We start from the raw sequence: 20334 nt of genomic DNA, 5'->3' as shown, positions 1-20334 counted from the left end.
CATTTCATTATCTATGGATTCAAGTTAAATTCAAGCTGTTGGTTTTGACATGACTATAGCTCTGACAACAAGCCCAGAACAATGATTCAATAATAGAAATGTAAATCTCTGTGTAGCAAATACGTGGCCGCTTACCTAATATGCACCTGTATGACCTCATTTAGGTATTCAAAGTTAATTTAAGCAAAGTTAAAGGGCACTAATTAGAACCAAAATCGACTGGCTGTGACAATGTATCGTACAAAATGCTTTACATCCGTAATACTCATATGGAGATTTTTAAACATTAACCAAGTCTTTTTGGTTAATTAATGTGCAAAACAATTTCAAATGCACTCTCTGCTGATTGGAAATGTCCAAAGGAGTTTAGAAATTAAATGAAATGACAAAAGTTAGGAAAGATTTCAACATGCTTCAAGCTCACGATTCCTCAGTGAGCCTCCTGAATCACCCCCATGCCTTGGGCTCAAAACTGTGTGAACTAGTCCAGGCGAGCTTCATGTAAATTGCCAGACACTTAAAAACCCTGAAAAGTGGACACATCACTTGCACTTGATAAGATGAATTAAGCAATGCTCATGAATTATTCACACATCTGAAACGTTTTTTTTTTTGGCCGCAGTTCGTTCTCTGCTGTCCTCATCTCAGCTACGGCAGGGCTAACTCTGTATGAGGACACGATCAGCCATTCAAAGATAGACTGACGCTTGGCAAAAAAAAAAAAAAAAAGAGAAATAAACATTTTTGCACCCCATCTGACTCCTTTCAAGGTTCAAGACAGCTTCCATGCCTTTCCAAACTGCTTAGAGTAAGAGGATTGGTTGGTAACAATGCAACCTTTAATTTATGATAAACTCTCAGTGCAACGGGTTGCCGGTTCCCTGGTGGAGGCACTTAGAGAGAAGACAACACAGAGGTGAAGAAGAGTGGAAAAAAGGCTTTGGGAAGAAGGGGGAGAAGAAGAATAGGTAGATAATTGAGTGGTGACAGACAGGCAGATGGAGAGGCATACATGAAATGAAAAAGTGATTATTCCAAGGGCACTGGAGACACAGGTACAACACAGAATGTACACTGCCTGTCTGCACACTAATACAATGCATTTATGCAGTTGACGTTTAGCCTCAGTGCCAACTTGAAATCTTTGACTGTGTAGCTAAGGTGCAAGGAAAACCCCAATGAAAACCATTAGACATTTTCAATCCACCTTTTTTTTTTTCAACCAGACAGTAATACCGCCATAAATCTTTGCACTTTAAACCTCCCAGTTTCTCCTTAACCCATGTGACAGCCCACAGCATGTCTGCCAGCAGTGCAAGTGAGGCGTAAGAAAAAGGGTCGAAGGGCCCATCCATGTAAGACGAGATGACAAGGCTCTGAATTAATTAATGTTTGTAATGAAATAAAAAAAAAATCGTTGGTGAGGAAAATATGTCTAGCAGCAGCCCCGGGGCCTTCTGTGGTAATTAACTGGAACACAAGCCTAGAATATTCCCTCCTCCCTCCTCTTTCTCTTACTTTTTTTTCCTCCTTGCAGCCTGACTTTTTCCCTCTACGCTCTGCCTACCACGATGCATTTTCTCTTTATTCCAGCATCCTTTCTTTAACACTCTCTCCATTCCTCCGAGCAACCCTTTCTGTCTCTGTTACCACAAGACTTCCTCCAATGAGCAACAGTGATTGTACACTTTGCCGCTCGTCGCCTGCCTGAGCTCCCTGAAGACGGGAAGGCTAAAGCAGCAATATGGGCTGAAAGGGAGAGGAAAGAGTGGCAGATGAACGGAAAGATCATGTCCCCACAAATAGTGACAGGAAGAGAGATGAAGTATAACTACAGCAGGTTTCCTTTCATGCAGCAGCACAGACAAGTGCATTCAGAAAAATCACTGTGGGTCAGTCGTATCTCAGTGTGATCCAGAAAGTGCAATTAAAGAAAAACAATAAAATTATAACAATAAATTTATGTTCTCCAGTAAAACTATCTACACCGGAGATGTTTTTCATGCGTCTTCTGCTGAATTCACTAAATGTTGGGTGAAATTTTGCAGAAGGGAATGATGTCACGCTACTGGAAGTTTAGCACAAACGCCAGATGTCAACGCTTATCACCCCCCTAAATCTATGCAATTTGAACATCTACTTTATCTTTTTGATATTTTCTGCAGGTCTCATGGTCATGTGTAACTACGCATGTGTAAAATAATTCCTATTTTGGAGCTTCTTTAGAAAGAGAAAAGTACTCCTGCGCAGCAGCTGCACTTCGAATACCATTCTTACACCAAAAGTTGCGTGTTTAAACTGTTTAAAGTAAAGATAGATCAGGCCCTTCTTAGAGCCTCGGTGTGAGACATTATAGCTGTTGAATGTGTGTTTCTGTAGTGAACTGTGCTCATTCCTGTAGCCCTGTCCACAGCATCACCAGTGAAAACTTTTTTTGATTTGACAACGGTATAGATTTAACAAATTAAGCATTAAACATCTTTTTGAATTACAAAAAAGTATCTGAGCCCGTAAACACTATTATTAGCCCACTAAGTCTTTACATTATAGTTCTTGCAAGAACTGCTCTTTTGAGATCTATCCACAGAATATAACTGATATTTAGGCCGACAGGCAGCATATGAGGTCCCCTCTTGTGATAACGATGTGTTGAAGATCATTATGCTGTTGTTAAAGCCATTGTCGTTTGCCTGCTATCAGAATTTACTGGTGTTTTATTGAGATCATTCATTTGTACAGGTGAAATGTTCCCTATACCACTGGCTGCAACACAATCCTACAACATAATCAATCCACCTGTTTAGCAAGTGGAGACTTCTTCTCATTAAATTCTTCACCTTATTTTCCTCGAACATACCTTTGCGCTCTTTGACCACAAAATTCCATTATAACTTCATCAGTAACTTCGCAAGACTTGTCAACATGCATCAGCCCTGTTTAGACATAGCTTTTCCAGTGTAAGATGCTGACTTTTGTGGTGAGGACGCAGGATAGTTTTGTTTTTTTATCATCTGATTACTCTTCCATGAATGTCACATTGGTGCCGGTGTGGCTGATCAGTTCACCAGCGTTCCAGTCATTTGCATTAAAGCAGGCGCTTTGATTGGGCTTTTTATTTTCCTTTTTAGCATTACAAATGGGAAAAGCGGACCAGAGAAATCTCTGGTCCGCTTTTCTTCATCTTCAAAACCTCTGTCATTCCCTAATTATACTGCAATAACGGGAAAAAAGAACAGTGTCTCAAAAAACTAAATTCTCGGATTCACTGGCTTTGAGTAAATTAGTTATTTGAATTTTGATGTGTGTGTTAAGCAGCTTCTTTGGGGAGTTGAGTCCAAGGCTGCTGATTGTCAGGGTCGAAACAGAGAATTTGCAAAGGCTTGAAATTTGCAACAACTGACATTTCCAGATCGTGACGGTGAACAAAACCTGAGGCATAAAAAGTTAATGCAACACACACACAAGGAATCTTGCTAAAAATGTCAAAGAATATTTCACACTTTGAAGCAGAGTTAATCTTCCATTCACAAATAACTTTTTACAGTAACATATATTTTCAGTATGTGTTGCCACACTTGCATACAGCATTGAGCACAATCCATTTAAACTCAGTGGAAATAATAGACAAAAAGCATTTTCTGGTGTTTAGTGTGTTAAATACAGACTCTGACAGTTTGTGTGGAAGTATTAATGACATTTTTCTTCATTAGACCAAACGATTGTGCTAATTAGCTGCTGGAAGACAGAAACTACAAGCACAATATTCAGCAGTCAGAGCCAAAAAAAAAAACCAACAGAGATACAGAGATAGCAGCAGATAGGGATGATACAAGACCTGCGACACATTATGGAGCTCGCTCTGCTCTGCTTTTGTATTCAGATCTGCAGGTTAATGACTGAGCAGGAGCCGCATTCTGCCGAGCTGATGCAGGGTTTCATATATTTATAGCCTCTGCTGCTGTCAATCAATTTCTCCAAACCAATCTTCATTCTTTCTTCTGACTTCTCACATCTATCCTGTAGCTTCTTCCTTTTTTTTTCCTGTGGCGTCTTGAAAACCGCAAATCTGGGAGAACTGTGGTTAACATGGGTGAATGTATACGTGAGATGTTTTTTAATTATGACCAAGGGCTCTGGCTGTTTTCATGAAAAATCCCCACACGGTACTGATCAGGTATATCTATAAGATGAAGGCTTTTTATTTCTATTTTTTTGTGACTTTCTCTGGTATGAGAGGGTCCAGTAACGAGTGAATCAATATCAGTCAAATAGCCTTCAGCTAGGATAACCCTGCTATTTTTATGGCTTTGAAAATTTAATAATTAAAGCATAAAAATGTGATTTTCTGGTATGGTAGTCAATTACAGCTGCTGTTCACGCTGTGCCTGCTGTGTAGACAAAGTGTAACACCTTGTCTACACAGCAGCTTCAGACCTCCATCTGTGTCTACACAAGGCACTCAGGCACAGCACACGTTCACTGAAGTTATGAGGATACAACAGAAGACTTTAATATACTTGAAACATAAAAATGCACTTTGCTTGCTTTGCAGGTCTGCTGCTTTTTCAGAACCGTACACAGCCGTATGCAGCCCAATGAAACGGTAACCTGCTTTTTTTGTTTGTCCAGCTCTTCCACTGTGACAAAAATCTCATTCTAGGAATAGCTGGGAAATTTTGTAAAGATTTGTTTATTATAAGCAACTGACTTTGCTGGTTGTTAGCAGCACAATCATCAAGGTGCATTTAGTCCAGAAGTTTATGATCAAATCCCTGCTATGTCGTTCTCGACCTACCAGGCTCAACAAAAATGTCTCAGAGGCACGAGCACCGCTGCAGACTTTCATTTATATTTTTCAGGCATGTCACATATATGCTGGCCTATCAGAGTGTCACTGAATTGGAAAAGGAGAACAGTTGCAAGTCTTTTCACACAAAGAATGGAGCAATGGCTTATCTCTTGTTTTTGTGCGTTATCTGGCTGTTATGAGCATTTCCTCATTTATATACTCACGGTGACAAGAAAATCCTTGCTTGTGCCGCCCTGTTTGATAAGTGTAAACTGGTATTGAGAAGTAAGATTGTGAAAACACAGAACAAGTATGACAGTCTGCTTGAGAGATGCCACTGAAATACTAACTGAGTGCTGTAAGACATTGTTTAAGGCTTATAAAACAAAGGCTCTAGAGTCAAACATAGATGTTTACAACTGGTATCTGAGAGCTTACCCGTTCACCAGAGCGTGGTCTCTTCTTCGGCCTGCTGGGTACTGTGTCCTCTTTAGGATTGGTGTCTATGGCCCAGTAGGAACCCTAAATGGTGGCCACAACAAAGCACAGTTTAGCCCATTTGATGAAAGCAACTCTGCATACTCTTTATATTGCTCTGTGAGTTTATTTACCCTTTTTACTTTTATTTTCATACAACATTTGCATTAACTGCGAAGACCCGTGGTTGGTCAACTTTCTCACCATGGTTGAGAGGGCATAATTCTGTTTTTCTCTCACTGAAGTGTCGTGATGAAATTTTTGCATAACTTTTAAAAAATAAAATACTGCAAACTTAAACTTTGACGGTGAAAGTCGTCAACTGAATTCAGATTTTTACTAATGTTACCTTTAAGTCTGAAATGTACCGTGTAGGACGATAATAAAACCAAGGACCCATTTAGTAATGAAATGATGAGTGATAGATAATGGATTTTCCTGTTGTATGTTGTCCAGGTACACTGAGTCTTACGAGTGAATTTTTACTGTTGTGCATTCCCTAACAAATAATGTCCTGTTCTGAATTGAAACTATGGACCTGCAATGTGTTTTACAAGATAAAAACTGTCCTTCAAAAATGATGTTTTGAGTCTTTCTAATTAGTCACAACCTGTCTCTTTATATCCATGTCCTCAGAGAGCAAAGTGCATTAGTATGTACATGCAGTAGGGCAAGGACACAAGTCATGCAGGTTTCAGCTGGTATCATTATGAATGATATTATTCTAAAACAGCAATATCCCTCACCCACAAAGGTAAACTTCAACAGGAAATTAAAGCAACTCAGAAGATTGCCTAGCTGATGAATTACAAATAGAGAGTCGAACATAATTGATGTCCCTGAAAACAGCACCGGTAAAACAGGAAACAACATGAAGCAAACCCTTCATAAATAAATATAAAAACATATTAATATTAAGACCAGATCTGAAACAAAAACAAAAACTAGCTGTACTATTTGCTGAATATGAGCTCAGCGCAATGATTTTCAGTCTATAGAGCATTTAAGCACCTTTCCCCTGACAATAAAGTGAATTCTGTCTTGAACTCTTGGCCTTGATATTTTCTTCTCCAACACATTAGTGGTCAAAATTAACCACATATCTCAAAGTACACCTAGCAAAACTAATTATAATAGATAAATAAAAGCACAATAAAATAATAAAAGCATATAATGAACCTGTGACCACTATGATAAATAAATAAATGCTCCTCACTCAGCTAGAAAGAAGTCCCAAAATTTAGCATTCACATTTCAGATCAGTTCCACAATTTCACATCAGTACAAACCTCCATATCTGTGAGAGCGAACAAGGTCCCTTATCTGGACTGAGTTAACAGGTCGGCACTTTGAACAGGAATCTTACAGCGGGCACCAAAGCTTTCCCAAACCAGCCGAGAGTTACTGTATAATCTCTCCAAGACCTGACTCTGCCTCCTCCAAGCAGAACATATCCCAAAATACACCTTCACTGGAGGGCATCTTGACCAGATGCCGGAACACCTCAACTAGCTTCAGGAACAACAACTCAACAGCATAATCTCCACCTCGATGAATAAGCTCCTAACCTTGTCCTTAAGGGTGAGCAGAGACCCCCTTGCAAAGAGGCTCATTTCAGTCGTTTCTATTTGCTATTGTGTTCCTTCGGTCACTGCCTGCAGCTTGTGGCCACAGATGAAGGTCAGAATATCTCTTCATTTAGTGTGGACAATATGAACCTACTTGTATAAGATGTCATCAGCATAAACAAAGATGAGAAGAGTAATAATATAAGAAATATTTTATATTGTAGAAGGTCATAAACTGGAAGATGGAACTGGACGTGACTAATTTAGTGTGGATTTGAACAGATTCTGAACCTTTGTCTAAAGTGACTAAAGAACACTTCAGGACAGTGAAGTGATTATGAATCAAACGTGAGGTATGTAAGGATTCATATCCTTAGTACATCCTTCTTTTATCGATAATCTTTGTGAAAAACACATTCAATCCACTTCTAGAAATTCTGATGTTCATCATTTCGAAAACAAAATAGAACCAACAGTCTGGAAATACAATTCCTTTCCTTTTTCTGTAAATATCCAGACCTAATTTCCTATTTTTCAAAACTTTATAGGCTCTGTGCATATAGTCAAAAATAAATAAATAAATAGGTTGTTTTAATGATTTTTTAATTCTCCAACAGCACTGCTTCACTCTGACAAGTCAAAGTCTCAGTAAATTGTCCTAAAACCAAATCATAAATCCAACACTAGTGTAGTGTAGCAGAAAAAATAATGAAAATGAGGAATGCTCCTAAAATTTTTAGTTAGGTGCGTCGGTCCTACTCATGGTGGGGAATTCGCCTTTTCTAACAAAAATAAGTCAGCTGTCCTGAGTTTGATTTTACTACTTTAGTCTCTCTCTGATTTAGATAATGTTGTAGTGCTCTTCAGCACTACAGCTCAAATCTCTTAATATCACCTGAAAATATGTATGTTTGGTACTGCGAAATCCAGCTTTTCAATCTGTTGTAAAAGTATTTCTGCTCATTATGGATTATCCTCCCAGTGAGGCTACTTCAGTCACTCTGACAAGAGAATCTGTCACTAAACAGACAAAAAGTCCAGAGCATTGATCCACTGCATCTGATAAAATGAGCTCATCTGTGTGTCCTCTAGTTCTGTATCAAATCCATTTTCTTTTCTTTTGTCTTCAAGTGGTGCAAACTCCTGCTTCCTTCCTCGAAAAATTCACTCCAATTCTTTTGATACATGCTGTTAAAACACAGCAGCTCCAAAAATAAACACACAAAACAAGAGAGGTAGTAATCAATTGCATTTAGAAATTCTTGATTTCCTCCTGGCCTGATTTTTCCCCACATTTAATTTTTCCCCTTCCCTCCCAAGGAGCTCTAAATCTGCAGACTAAATTCAAGAGGTTCATGTGGGCCACACATGCACACAGCTCAACCCTCAACATCCAGCCCCCTCTTCATCTTCTCTATTCTTGCCTCTTCTCCTCCCCCTGTCTCTCAGTCCCACATCACAGAGCAGCACACAGCCAATTAACGTTAGCACATGCATGATTTAGCTTCTGCCCCCTCTCTGTGGTTTCAAACAGAGCATGTGCATTCAACTTCTCCACACACAGATGACCTCGCCCCCTATGCCGAGGTATCGACCGCTTCGATCCGCGGTGTGAATTAAGGTGCTGGTCAGGTCCAAGTCAGGCTAATCAGGGGGTAGCCACTCTCTTTGTGTCTATCCAGACTATAGGCCTCCACTCAAGCCCAAGGATTTTGTCTGAATTATTTAAACCTTCTTCCCCCTAATTTATTTTTCAATGGCTCCTAAATCCCCACAGCCAGGAGAAACTCCCTCCTTACCTCCGCCCAAACAAAATGAGCAGACTTTTGAAAGCTCATTGAAAAGTTTTGGCTTGTCAGTTTTGTTTTGTTTTTTGTCCATAAAAGTTGTGGATTGTTTCTCACATTAAACCTGTGATGCGATGAAATGCAGAAATTTGAGATTTTGCCCAAAAAAAACAATCTTGTAAAGACAAGCTTCAGCGATCAACCTTAATCATATATTTTCCACATCTAATTCAGCACAAACAAGGACTTGACAAATTGTGGTCGTGGTAACTTGGCTTCCTAACCACAGAAGCAGAAGTAGCAGCAGAAGCAGCAGAAGCAGCAGTAGCAGCAGTAGCAGCAGTAGCAGCGATGAAGCCTATCTTAAGCTTCCTGTGATTGTGTCTGAGACGAAGAAGGAGAGAAACGGGCCTTAATAAAGCATAACTAATGGACGAAAGGCATGGTATCAGAGGGCGTGTACCAACATATACTTATTATTCATTACTCCACGTGCCACATTATTACTTGGCAGAATCAATATCGGAGGAGCCACAGAAGACAGAGATAGCAGCATTAGGCATTCAGCATAGCCAGTTTTTGAGTTACAAACTGCTTTTAAGTACAGACACTTCATTTGTATAAGTGCGTACATATGTGTGTGTGTGTGTGTGCATGAAAAAGAAAGAGACAAAGAAACAGTGTGCACTCATGCAAGTGTGTGCATATATATGGTATAAGAGGGATTAAATGCTTGCAAAGCCACCTAGGTCTCATTTGTAAGCTTGCTGAAACAGAGCTGCATTTTTATTGTGCAAGCTATCGCAATTCAAGCTGAGCTATTGTTCAGGCCATACTTACTTTTCCAGGGTCATCTTTTGAACGAGGCACTTTGAGAAAACACTTGTTCAAGGACAGGTTGTGTCGTATTGAATTCTGCAGGAAAAGGACAGAAAGGATGAGAGAAGACAAGAGCAGCTGAACACTTGAATATTGTGAATTTACACGTGAATTTACTACATCTCCTGGCTTCACAATAAAGAAATTGAAAGGTAAAACAAATAAAATTCAACCTCCTGAGACCAGAGCTTCGGTTTGGCTTGTATTTTAGATTTCTTCTAGCTTTTGGGGTTGGGAGGGAACCAATAAATATAATAACCAGACATTATCTTTGAACATGCCTGACTTTTCTGATGCGTTTGCTGCCATCTTGAAATGACTCTGTAAGGTGCTTTTCTTTTCTGACACCACCACATGGCTGTGCAAGTGTCCATGTAAACAAAAGGTTCCAGTAACACAGAATTAAGTGTTGTGGTACAGACAACCAAAAATGACATGTCTATGTATGTGGACATCAGGTCGTAAGAGGTTTTTAAGAAAAATACAAGGCTGAAGTGTTGAGTCCGCTCAGATTGAGACGTTCTATCAAAGTGCCAATTTCTCAAATATTCACAGAACCTTCTAGGGCAGCTGGATTCTCAAGAGATTCAGAAGATACCATATCGTAATAGGTTTGTACCTGCAGCATTTTTAGTAATTAACTTTCCAACAACATACATTGAATGATTGTATAATCTTTTTTCTTTTTTTTTTAAATAGACATTTGGAACATAATTCATTTTAATTCAAGTGCAGCATTTATACCTTGGCCCTTGCTCCAGTCCACCCACGACCCTACAGTTGGATTAAGCAGGTATAGAAAATGGATGGATGTTTGTTTCTAAACCGAATACTTTTTCCTTTGTAGGCATAATCTTCACATTAACTTGCCCTGAGTAGTCAGGTTGTAAGCATCTTTTTTTTGTCTTACTGCACTTTAGATGGCAAAAAACTAATGACTGTGTTAGCTCAATCAAAGCTGGACTTTTAAAATGCATGTAAACGTGTAATTCATTTGAAATTCTAGGAAAAATGGGGCTAAGACACTCAAGCAATACAGAGAGGGATCTAATCACTTTCACATGTCTACAATCAACTAGTTTCAAATGGGCCTTGACACTCCACACATGCGCAACCTTTTTGTAAAAAGTAAAGTGCTCGTGTACATTGTCATAGCTCAATTCTCACGCTCATTCACATATTTTTCTGTTTCCTTAGTTGGACGGCCAAACGCATCAAAAACTGACAACTAGTGGTTGCTTTAAGCAATTACAGACTGCTGCTCTGCTCTAATAAAATTCAGATTTTTAAACCGCGGCATCTTAAAGTAACTTAAAGACAACGTCACACGATACCAGTGTAGTGTAGTTATGTGTTAGATGATCTCCCGGAAGGAAGGCTAGAAGCAGCAGAGTACCTCAAGCATTTGTCTCACAGTCCGCAGAGTTGTGGGGTCGAAACAGACTTCCATCAATAACTCGGTTATGTTCTCGTGCATGTACACTCTTACGAGATCGGTGGTCTAATCAAAAGGCCAACTTGACCTCTAACTGTCGACCGACTCTGAGAGAGAGTAGTGTTGGGCTCAGAGAGATGGGGACAGCCAGAGAGTCTGTTCAGCTAAGACAGTTGATCTTTTATTAGTGCTCTGAAATACAGAGCCATTACAATTTAGAATTGGAAAAATGTAAATGCGACGTAAAGTCTTTGTCTTGTGCTTAAGTGTGTGTTAGGTAGTTCTGAATATGGCAAAGCACCTTAAGTCTACCCTAAAATAGACTATTCTGATTCAGGGAAGGAGGTGGAAGATCTTCATCAGCATTTGTTACTGAGAATTTTCTTTTTCAGAGATCAGAGAAATAAACCCTAATTTAGCAAATGTTTCACAGCAGTTATAGTCCACTCGAAAAACTGTGAAGATGAGACATTTGTTAAAGAGTCAAATTACAGACAGCTTGTTTAGGTCGAATGTGGCCTATGACAGGAATGTCTGCTCTGACGTATTGAAGTATAAGACCTGTGCAATGGACTCACATACGTTATTAACAATTACACTCATCTGGTCCCAAGTCTAAGGCAGTCCCAACTTCACTCTGGTAAATGACCCCCTCTCAAGGCATAACAAGCATTTTGAGTTGCAAAGGGAATAAGAATAGTCTTTTTGTAGCGCAACAATCAAAATACATTCTCTATCTTGGTTCTCTGCATGGTTTGGCTACCTCTGCTGGAACCTTCAGCTGAGGTAACAAAAAGCTCTGGACCTCTACTTTAACAGTTGGAGAAGCCACTTGTGACCTGAGCACTGTTAAAAAAAAAAGACACTGTGTGACAGTTTCTCAGGAATGAAACGCATGCCATTATGCTGCAGAGGCAGACATCTGTATATATCTGTTTTGTCACAGACATCTGAAATTGATCATTGAAAGGAAGGCTGAAATACATTTGCCGTGCATAGTTGGAGAGCCACTGTGTGGCTAAAGCCGTTTTCTGGTCTGAATGTGAGGTGGAATGGTTGTGAATATTCCCAGTCTGTGGTGCTTTGGGTTTGAATGCATTCCCTGTATATGTGAAAGAGGTGTGTTCAAGCTAAAGCTTTGATCTTACACTGAATTACTGAAACTCACATTTTTGTAAGCATATAACACGTTCAGTGTTAGCCATAATGAGCAGAAGCTGATATTTCTACTATCTGTAACACCCTGTATTGTTTGTGTGTATGTGTGTGTGTGTGTGTGTGTGTGTGTGTGTGTGTGTGTCTATTGTGTACATGTGAGAGGAGGGAGAGAAAAAGAGAAGACCAGAGAGGGGGCCCACAACTGTATGCGCTAACCTGACACGAACCTGTTCTCCCTTCAGGCTCTCGTTCTCCACTCATCTGCTGCTGCTAATTAATACCACTGGGGAGGAGGAGGGGAGAACATAGATGCATCGGAGTAAATTCTTTCCTCTTCTCCCTGGTTCCTACTGCTCAGAAAAAGAAAAAAAACATCTTCTCTTTCTGCCTCAAGAATAACATAACAGCGTTGTCCACCTCTGCCTTGCCCCGATCCTCCTGAAGAAATGCTTCAGCAGCTTGTTGTCTGCTTTACTTAGCGGGTCACTGGCTGTTTCTTGCCGTCCATCAAGGAAAGACTCAGCTGGGTGATCAAAAAAGCAAAGAGGAATGCCACCAGCTTGCCACACAGTGGCAAGCATCTCCCATGAAAAACTACCCTCTGAATGGTGGAGTTTAATGATTCGCTTCTACAGTCAGCCTGTCTGATTTTGTTAACTTTTTCTTGCTTTTTGTTAGTTTACACACAGTTATTTATCACCCAAGCAGATTTTGCACACCTGTGCATATCTGTACAAGCCTGTGCATTTTAGACTTTGCAGATCTGGCACTTTCTATGATGTGTATATTCAGCTGGGCTTGGGTGGGGATTCAAAACATGCACCAACAATGAAAATAAAAATCTGTTTTTGGCCTTAATTAGTTTCTTTTAATATCAAAAGTGTCAAAAGCAGGGCCCGATTAGTGAACTGATAGTTCAACGTACAATTAAAATGCATTTCTCAGATGGGTTGAGACATGGAAGCTTGCTCTCCCATACGTGTATCCAACATACACACATATCCACAAACCTCTGAATAACCAAACAACATGTTACACCAGAAAGCAATGAATTGTCTTCCATCAGCCGCATGCATCATCTGTCGAGCAATGGGTTGCTGCTTGTAGTGCTATATGTAGTGCCAAATTTCTATTTTGTCCGGGAATGCATGAATAGTGTGGTAATCAGTTTGACAGCAAATGCACAAGGCAAATTTCAAACCAGAACAAATAAAAATGTCGGGAAGTGTTTTATACACACTTCTCAGATCCCATAAGAATGATTTTTTTTTGCCCGATGCTACATACAGTGCAGGTGGACACGTGTAGGCACAACTTAAAAGAAAAGCTCTAATCACATTTGTTATCACTTTTTTTTCTGTCAATATTCATTTACGCTTAAACACCAGTGCAAAAACAAAGAAAAAGAAATATACAACTTTATTACTCGTGAAATCCAGTTTTGAAACCCCTTTTAGATCTCTCTGACATTTGCTAGTCGTTGTTCAGCCCCAGTTACTGTATGTCAGTGGGTCAATTGGTAAAGAACGTTTTCAGCCTCTGCGTCAAACGTTGCTCTGTTGTTTAACGTGTCGTCGAGTCTTCTTTTGACAGTTTTGTTAGGAGAACGCACCGCTTGTGGTGCATTTCCAGCATTTGAATCTAGCATTACACCACCGCTGTTTTTACTAGCAGAGAATATGAGCATATCTGCCGTTGTGTGAGGTTTCTTCTGCTTCTGCTCAAGTTCCACAAGCACAAAACTTTCCTCCATCAAACTATTTTACTGCCTCAAGTTAAGGTTTCGAGCTCTTTTGAAGAAGGCCAAGTTTTGCTAAATGTTGAGGGGATGTTTGTTTTCCAGGTGCCTCTTCAGCTTGCACAGCACCTGAGAGACTACACACATCCCGTGTCCAGCTGAAGCCACAAGAGTGTTAACTTTCATGATATCATCTACAGAGTTCTTTTTTTCTTCTCCCTTGACTCGGATGCTAGATTGTCTGCACTGATTGTTAGTTGTGGTTTGCTTTTTTTTTTCTCCAATCAGGACCTTTGACGTGTCATGCTCTGAAAATCCCCCCCATTCAGACGTCGCATGACAGCAGGAGTTTAACTTTGTCTTTTTTTAACAGCTCAAAGAACTTGCCTTTGATTATAGCAACTGAGATGTGTAGAACACTCACTTGTTGTAAAGAATCCTGATTACAAAAGAGAAAAAGAAAAATATCTGCATAGTTGCATTTTGAGATAAAGTGTGGGTGTCAGAAAAATACCACTGCAGACCTGGTCTTGCCCCTCCGCACGCTATTTGAGAACCACTATTGTAGTGTGATAATATGCTAAACTTTGGTATGCAGCACTAAACAAGCTGAAATCTGTAGAAAAAAGACATTTGAAGAGGCTGCTTTAGTCTTTGGAATTCATACACACTTCCCTGGATAAGTGAAAACTTTGACCTCCGTCTAGTTTTTTGAACATTAAAAAGTAGGTCAGTTTTAGGGAAAAAAAAGAAGAAAAAAAAGAAAAGGGGTCCCAAAACACCTTAACTGGTCATAATTAAGGGACCAATTCAACTTCAACTTAAAAACTTTTTGATGTTTTGAACATACTGTAGTCACTTACAATAACCAACCTGTTTAAGCATGTGAAGTTCCTTTAATTAATCAGTCACTGAATTTCAAATTTATCCAAAGTAATAGCTAGACGCTATAATCTCTGATGATTAGCAAACATAGGTTTACTAGATTAGATGGAGCCTGATAGCATGACTACAAATCAAAATAGTGAATGCTGTATTGTCATACTAAGCCACTCATATTTGCGTTTTCCTGCTCTGACGGCTGTGTTATTGAATTCCCATATCTGATGTATATCTTCTTGAAAAGGACAGTAAAAAGAAAATTGTATCATTTACAATATTCTATTTAGATTTGAACAATTCTGAACTTTTCACCTTAATATAGAGATCTTGTTCTGTTAAGTCCATCAATAATATACACACACACACACATTCTTAGCCACCCACTTACATCCAAAAAGTCAATGACATAAAAGAAATTGGCAATAAAACAGTTTTTTCCTATTTGTAACTGACTAAAATCTTGAAAGACAGAATGAAAGAAAGAAGGCAGCAATGAATGACAGAAAATAACCAATTTCACACAACTTGCTGCAAAGACGTGGGTGTGTGTGTCCTTCAGTACAGCTGCATACAGACATATACTGTCCTTCCAGCTGTAAAGCATCACTTTAATCCCGCTAGTGTGTACATATCATACATGTGTGTATTTACTGTATAAGCGATGGTCTTTTTTTCCTTCTTATTACAGAATGAATGAGCAGAGTCACCATCAATAAATGCACTGATTAGAAGTGCTGTGAAGGAAGATAATGAGATTCACCGCCATGCCCTCCTTCTACCCACTCCTTGCCCTGCATGATTAACGAGCCTTTTGGGTCGGACTGGGGCATTGCTGCCCACTAGCTAATGGATCAAACATTCACTGGTATCATGTGTGTGACTGCGTATGTGTGAAATGCAGGAAGCACAATGAAGAAGACAACTGGCTGAGTTCCATCATTTTAGAATGAACTGAACTACATCAACACCTCCTGTAGCAAACGAAACATTAAATATATGTTTGCTTTCTCTACAGGCAACAGTCTAGAGTCTGTGTGTTTATGTTTTCATACACAACACCCTTATCATGAGTATCTTGCAATGTAAAATTCTGCTATCCAAATCAAACAACAAAACCCTCAGTAAACACTGGTAAATCATTGGATGTGTAGACTACAGCTGTTAAATTTGTCCTGAAAACAATGGGACAAAGCGCAGGCTAACAGAACAACAGCCAAGTTCAGGATCCATTGAGCCATGATGCAGTGGAGGGAATGCAACATATTTTGACCTGCTGTTCCAGAGTTTCTTGTTAGAGGTGAGAATGTCAACAAGGATAAAGCACTTGATGCTATCTCATTATCAGGCAAACTCCCCACTGAGAATCCTGAGAACTATTTGGTCCTAGAGTGCCAATAGATACATTGTATGAGTAAGTAATTCATTCTGTTTAACTAAGAATGTCTATAAGCAGATGAAAATGTACCTGCATCTATTCATATTCCAATCTACGGTTTCATGAGCACTTTCTAATGGCCAGAGATTAAGTACCATTACCATTTTGTCTCTTGCTCCCAACACCTTTGCTCCACACCTCCATTTTGCACATTTACATCACAGTCTTGCATGTCCCAATTCTTTGTGGAATGAAGGGTTAGGGTCTAGTAACAAGGGCTTCTTGAAGGGAAACTTCATTCCGATTGAATTTTCACACAGATCATGGCTAAATCAAGCTCAATAAAATGATCACATTACATGTGTGAAACTTGCACATGGTGTGTTTTCTTACATTTCTACATCAATTATAATCATCCCACCCCTGCTGTAGGATCAGCATTTACTCACTGTGATACATCTACAGGCTAACAGACAGGCTAAGAAATTTGACGATTCATAATCATAACTGTGAGTGTCTTGCATCTGACTTTCATGTGAACTGCCCCACTTAAAGAGCATGCACGTTCACTCCAATTAATCGTATTTTGATCGTGATCACGATTTTGGTGGCCACAATTAAATTAACTTGATCGTCAACAATATTTACATTCAAAATGCGAGCTCTGCTGCCTGCATCTCTAACCACACATTCTCCACCATCCACCAGGGGGCGAAAGCATGGTTAAGCTGCCTAAATAACAAACGCGCAGTGTTAGACAGCCTGCAGCGGCAGCTAGTTAGACAGCCATTATCTGGACTTGTTTTGGATTCAGGGCAAGTGCCGTTAAACAAGAACAAGTTATTTGCAAAGAGTGTAAGAAAGTAGTGTCTGCCCTGCAGAGCAACACCACTAATTTGTTCAATCACCTGAAAAAACATCACTAACCTAAATATGAGGAATGCATGAAGGCCAAAGCTAATGTTAATTCACAAAATCCCGTCCGTGTCCAGCGCCAACCCAGACAACATCAGAAATGGTGATTGGATTTCTGTGTCCACACAGCAATGAAAAAAAGAAACATGTATGACTTCAGTCATTATCACATATGAATCTATTCAGCCTTGTAATGTGAACATAGCCTACCTCTGTTTCAAGAGGCAAGAGGACACTCAAATTTAAAGGGAAAAATTCATATTAAAAAGGGTGGAACTGGATCTAGGAGTTCTATTGCAAAGCAATCTGTTCCATTGTATCTGTTATATACATAAGGTTTTATGCCTGTGTGACTTGTACAACATTTATCACTGTTGTATACACTGTTGTGTCTGTGTGTTCCGTAAGTGGATGCTGCTGTTGCTTAATGTGAGGTGCAGCACTGAGAACTTAGGAGGTTAGTTACATAAAGTAGGCTTGACAAGCATGGATGACTTCTTGACAAAATGCTATGTGATATAATGTGATGTGTGACAAAAAGTCAGGTTTCGGAAACATGCTTTCGGGTGGAGAAGAGAGATGGGGAGGGGTGTGCAAGACTCAGTGTGTATGTGTGATGCCGAGAAAATGATAAGTGATCAAAGACAGACCGGTGATGTTGTCAGGAAAGGATGAAAAGGTTATGTGCATGTGTGTGGGAGCAGATATGACAAGGTTCAGGTTAAAGCAGCCAGTGGGGTATTCTGACCATAAGCAGGAAGCTTGCTACGTGAGTGAATGTGTGTGGGTGTGTGTGTGCAGACAAACTAAGGAAGCAGGTCACATAGAAAAGAGTGACGTTAGATAAGTGGGCAGGTTTGGAAGATTTGGGTCACGGCAGCTGAGTTAAAGACAAAGAGGCAACATGAGAGAGCGTTTCCTTTCAAGTGAATTTAACATTGTTGAAAGTAAAGGATGACAAGCCTAAATGAAAAAAAAAATTGTTCCATTTATTACCACACAGTTCTGACTGCTCTGAAATGGTGTGCTGATGACCATGGGTGCAGTGGAAACATACGCTGCAGTTTTTTGTGTGCCTTAGTTACCAGCAGTAACAGGGGTGCGTGACACATTGTATCAGCATAGTGATGTTAATAGGCGCAATGGTCACAGTGCAAGACATGCAAAGTAAAGTGAGGAACATTTTCTGTGACACGTAAAGCTCCAACTATTTGCTGTATGAAACAAAAAGAGAACTCCAACTGTTCTTATTTCCCACGTTTTCCATGTTTTAGTTCAACTCACTCTCATCTTATGCAAACTGAAATGAATGGGAAACAGCAGAAAAATGCTGAAATTAAGATTTGGTAGCAAAAAGAAATCCAACAAAGGTGAGTCAACTGATTCAGAAAATGAGCCTCCTGCTAGATGAGAACTGTCAACGTGCACCTCGAAGCACAGCTACAGGTTCCCATAACAACTACTTCACAAATAATGAAAGGAATCAACCTTTAACAAAACATTTTTTTAAGGTATATTGTGTCAACTCCTCTTAAAACAGTCTCAATTAACCTTTTACTAAAACAGAAAACTGGATAAAACCACAAATGATTATAACCAGTGGACTGGTTCATCGGTTGAGTTTCAGAATTGACCGGTTTCGACTGGAAATCAAAGTCAAATTACACAGTTTATCCTTTTTTGTGTGTGTGTCAGTATATGCACGATGCACACAGCACTGACAAATCACCCACCCCCCACCAGCTGAGCTACAACGGTTGTTGGTTAGAGCGGCGTATTCTGCAATGCTGGCTCCCCCTTACACAAATAGCCTGTTTTGTCTCTGTTGCAAGCTCAGAAGTGTATCGGCGACATATCAACTTAAAAAAAACCCACATATCTTTAGTTAAACTTTCTTTTACAGTTCAGTGTTCAATACAGCATAAAGTACAAAAATTATTTTGTATGTGCTTGATTCAATTCTTAGAAAATGTGAATCATCTGCAAAGGAAATTGCAATAATTGAATTTCTAATCATAACAACATGAAATACACTCTGGAATCATCTCGATTAAAATCCCTAATAGTTTGACAGGCGCACACATTGTACAGCACCGAAAAAGAAAAGACCGGATTCTTCGAGTATCCTGAAAACCCAAAAGATTAACACGCATTTGCTCTCCAGTGCCAACATGGGCACGGAAGCTGTTCTGGAAAGAGGTGTCTTCTCTAATTTCAAGAGGAAGAATGATTAAGGCTTCCAAAACTTTACAGGATGACATTTGAAAAATGTGTCATATTGCTCTGTCGTTTTGAGGTGAATTGTCAGATTTGAAGGTTGGGAGAAAGACACACTGCTTCCAGATTAACTAACCAAAGAGCCTTGGCAAGTTTAACAGGCAGCCTGACAGTATCCTCTCAGCAAGGTAAGAAATGAACCCTTTGTCCAAGTGTGCTGTTTAGATCCCTGTAAAACCTTAACTTAGCTCTGCCTCTGCAGGGAGACTGGAGTCAAAGGGCAAAAGGTTTGCTGTTCTGAGCATTAACCTATGGAAGCCTTATGGAGTCTGACAGGCAAACGTGCACACACACACACACACACACACACACACACACACACACATGCACGCACACAGCAGTATTCAGGAGAGTCTCTCCCATTCCCTTCAGGATGAATGTGCTGGTGTGTCAGAGTGGTAGCCCTTGTGCACCCACAGACAGAGCAAGATATACAGAAACAAAGAAAAACTGTGAGGAGGAAGGGAGATATAGCAGGAGGGGACATTTAGAGGGAAGAGAGATTTTTATTAACTTTCAGCCGCACCACACGATGCATAAAGAAAGGGTAAAATATACAGTTTGAAGGCAAGACAGAGGAGGTGGAGTTGGTGGGGGGGAATGCAAGAGACACAAAGACAGAGAAATGGAGGGAAGAGGGAGTGCAGGGTGCACATATATATGGACAGGTGTCTTAGATGTAAGAGTCTCCTGGGTTCTAAGCATCAGTGAAATGCCTTATATCTTGATAGTAACGGAGTGACAGACACTCCGTGAGCATGCAGGGTTGAATACAAGTCAGTACTTCAAACCCCACCTGATACATATTCATTTCATTTGATAGACCCATCCCCCACTTTCTACACTCCCTTGCTGAGGTTCTTCAGACAAGTCATCTATAAGATGAGGGTTTATACACCTGAGTGTGTGTGCCTGAAAATGTGTGTAGCTGTGTAGTGCATTTTCAGCATTTTGTTTGTGCATATGACTCTGAGCAGTAAAACACACACTTGCATAAATATGGGTTTCTTCATGCATGTTTACAGCTTGAGTGTATCTTATCCATGTGAGTCAT

General features: G+C 39.8%; 1 protein-coding gene across 3 annotated transcripts in view; it reads right to left on the bottom strand.

Annotated features, from left to right (window-relative positions):
- Positions 1 to 20334, bottom strand: part of LOC140272156 (forkhead box protein J3-like) — a 71775-nt gene that overhangs the window by 28799 nt on the left and 22642 nt on the right. For all 3 annotated transcript variants that reach the window (XM_072367511.1, XM_072367513.1, XM_072367512.1), the window contains exons 4-5: positions 9462 to 9536; positions 5228 to 5311 (exon numbers count right to left, since the gene is read on the bottom strand). In XM_072367511.1, coding sequence (XP_072223612.1) covers positions 5228 to 5311; positions 9462 to 9536 — 159 coding nt within the window. The remainder of the gene's footprint in view (positions 1 to 5227; positions 5312 to 9461; positions 9537 to 20334) is intronic.

The sequence above is a fragment of the Leuresthes tenuis genome, unplaced genomic scaffold (assembly GCF_036924035.1).
Source record: "Leuresthes tenuis unplaced genomic scaffold, fLeuTen1.0.hap1 SCAF_16, whole genome shotgun sequence".
Lineage (NCBI taxonomy): Eukaryota > Metazoa > Chordata > Actinopteri > Atheriniformes > Atherinopsidae > Leuresthes > Leuresthes tenuis.
The sequence above is the reverse complement of the archived record's forward strand: the minus strand, read 5'-3'. Positions and strand labels throughout refer to the sequence as shown.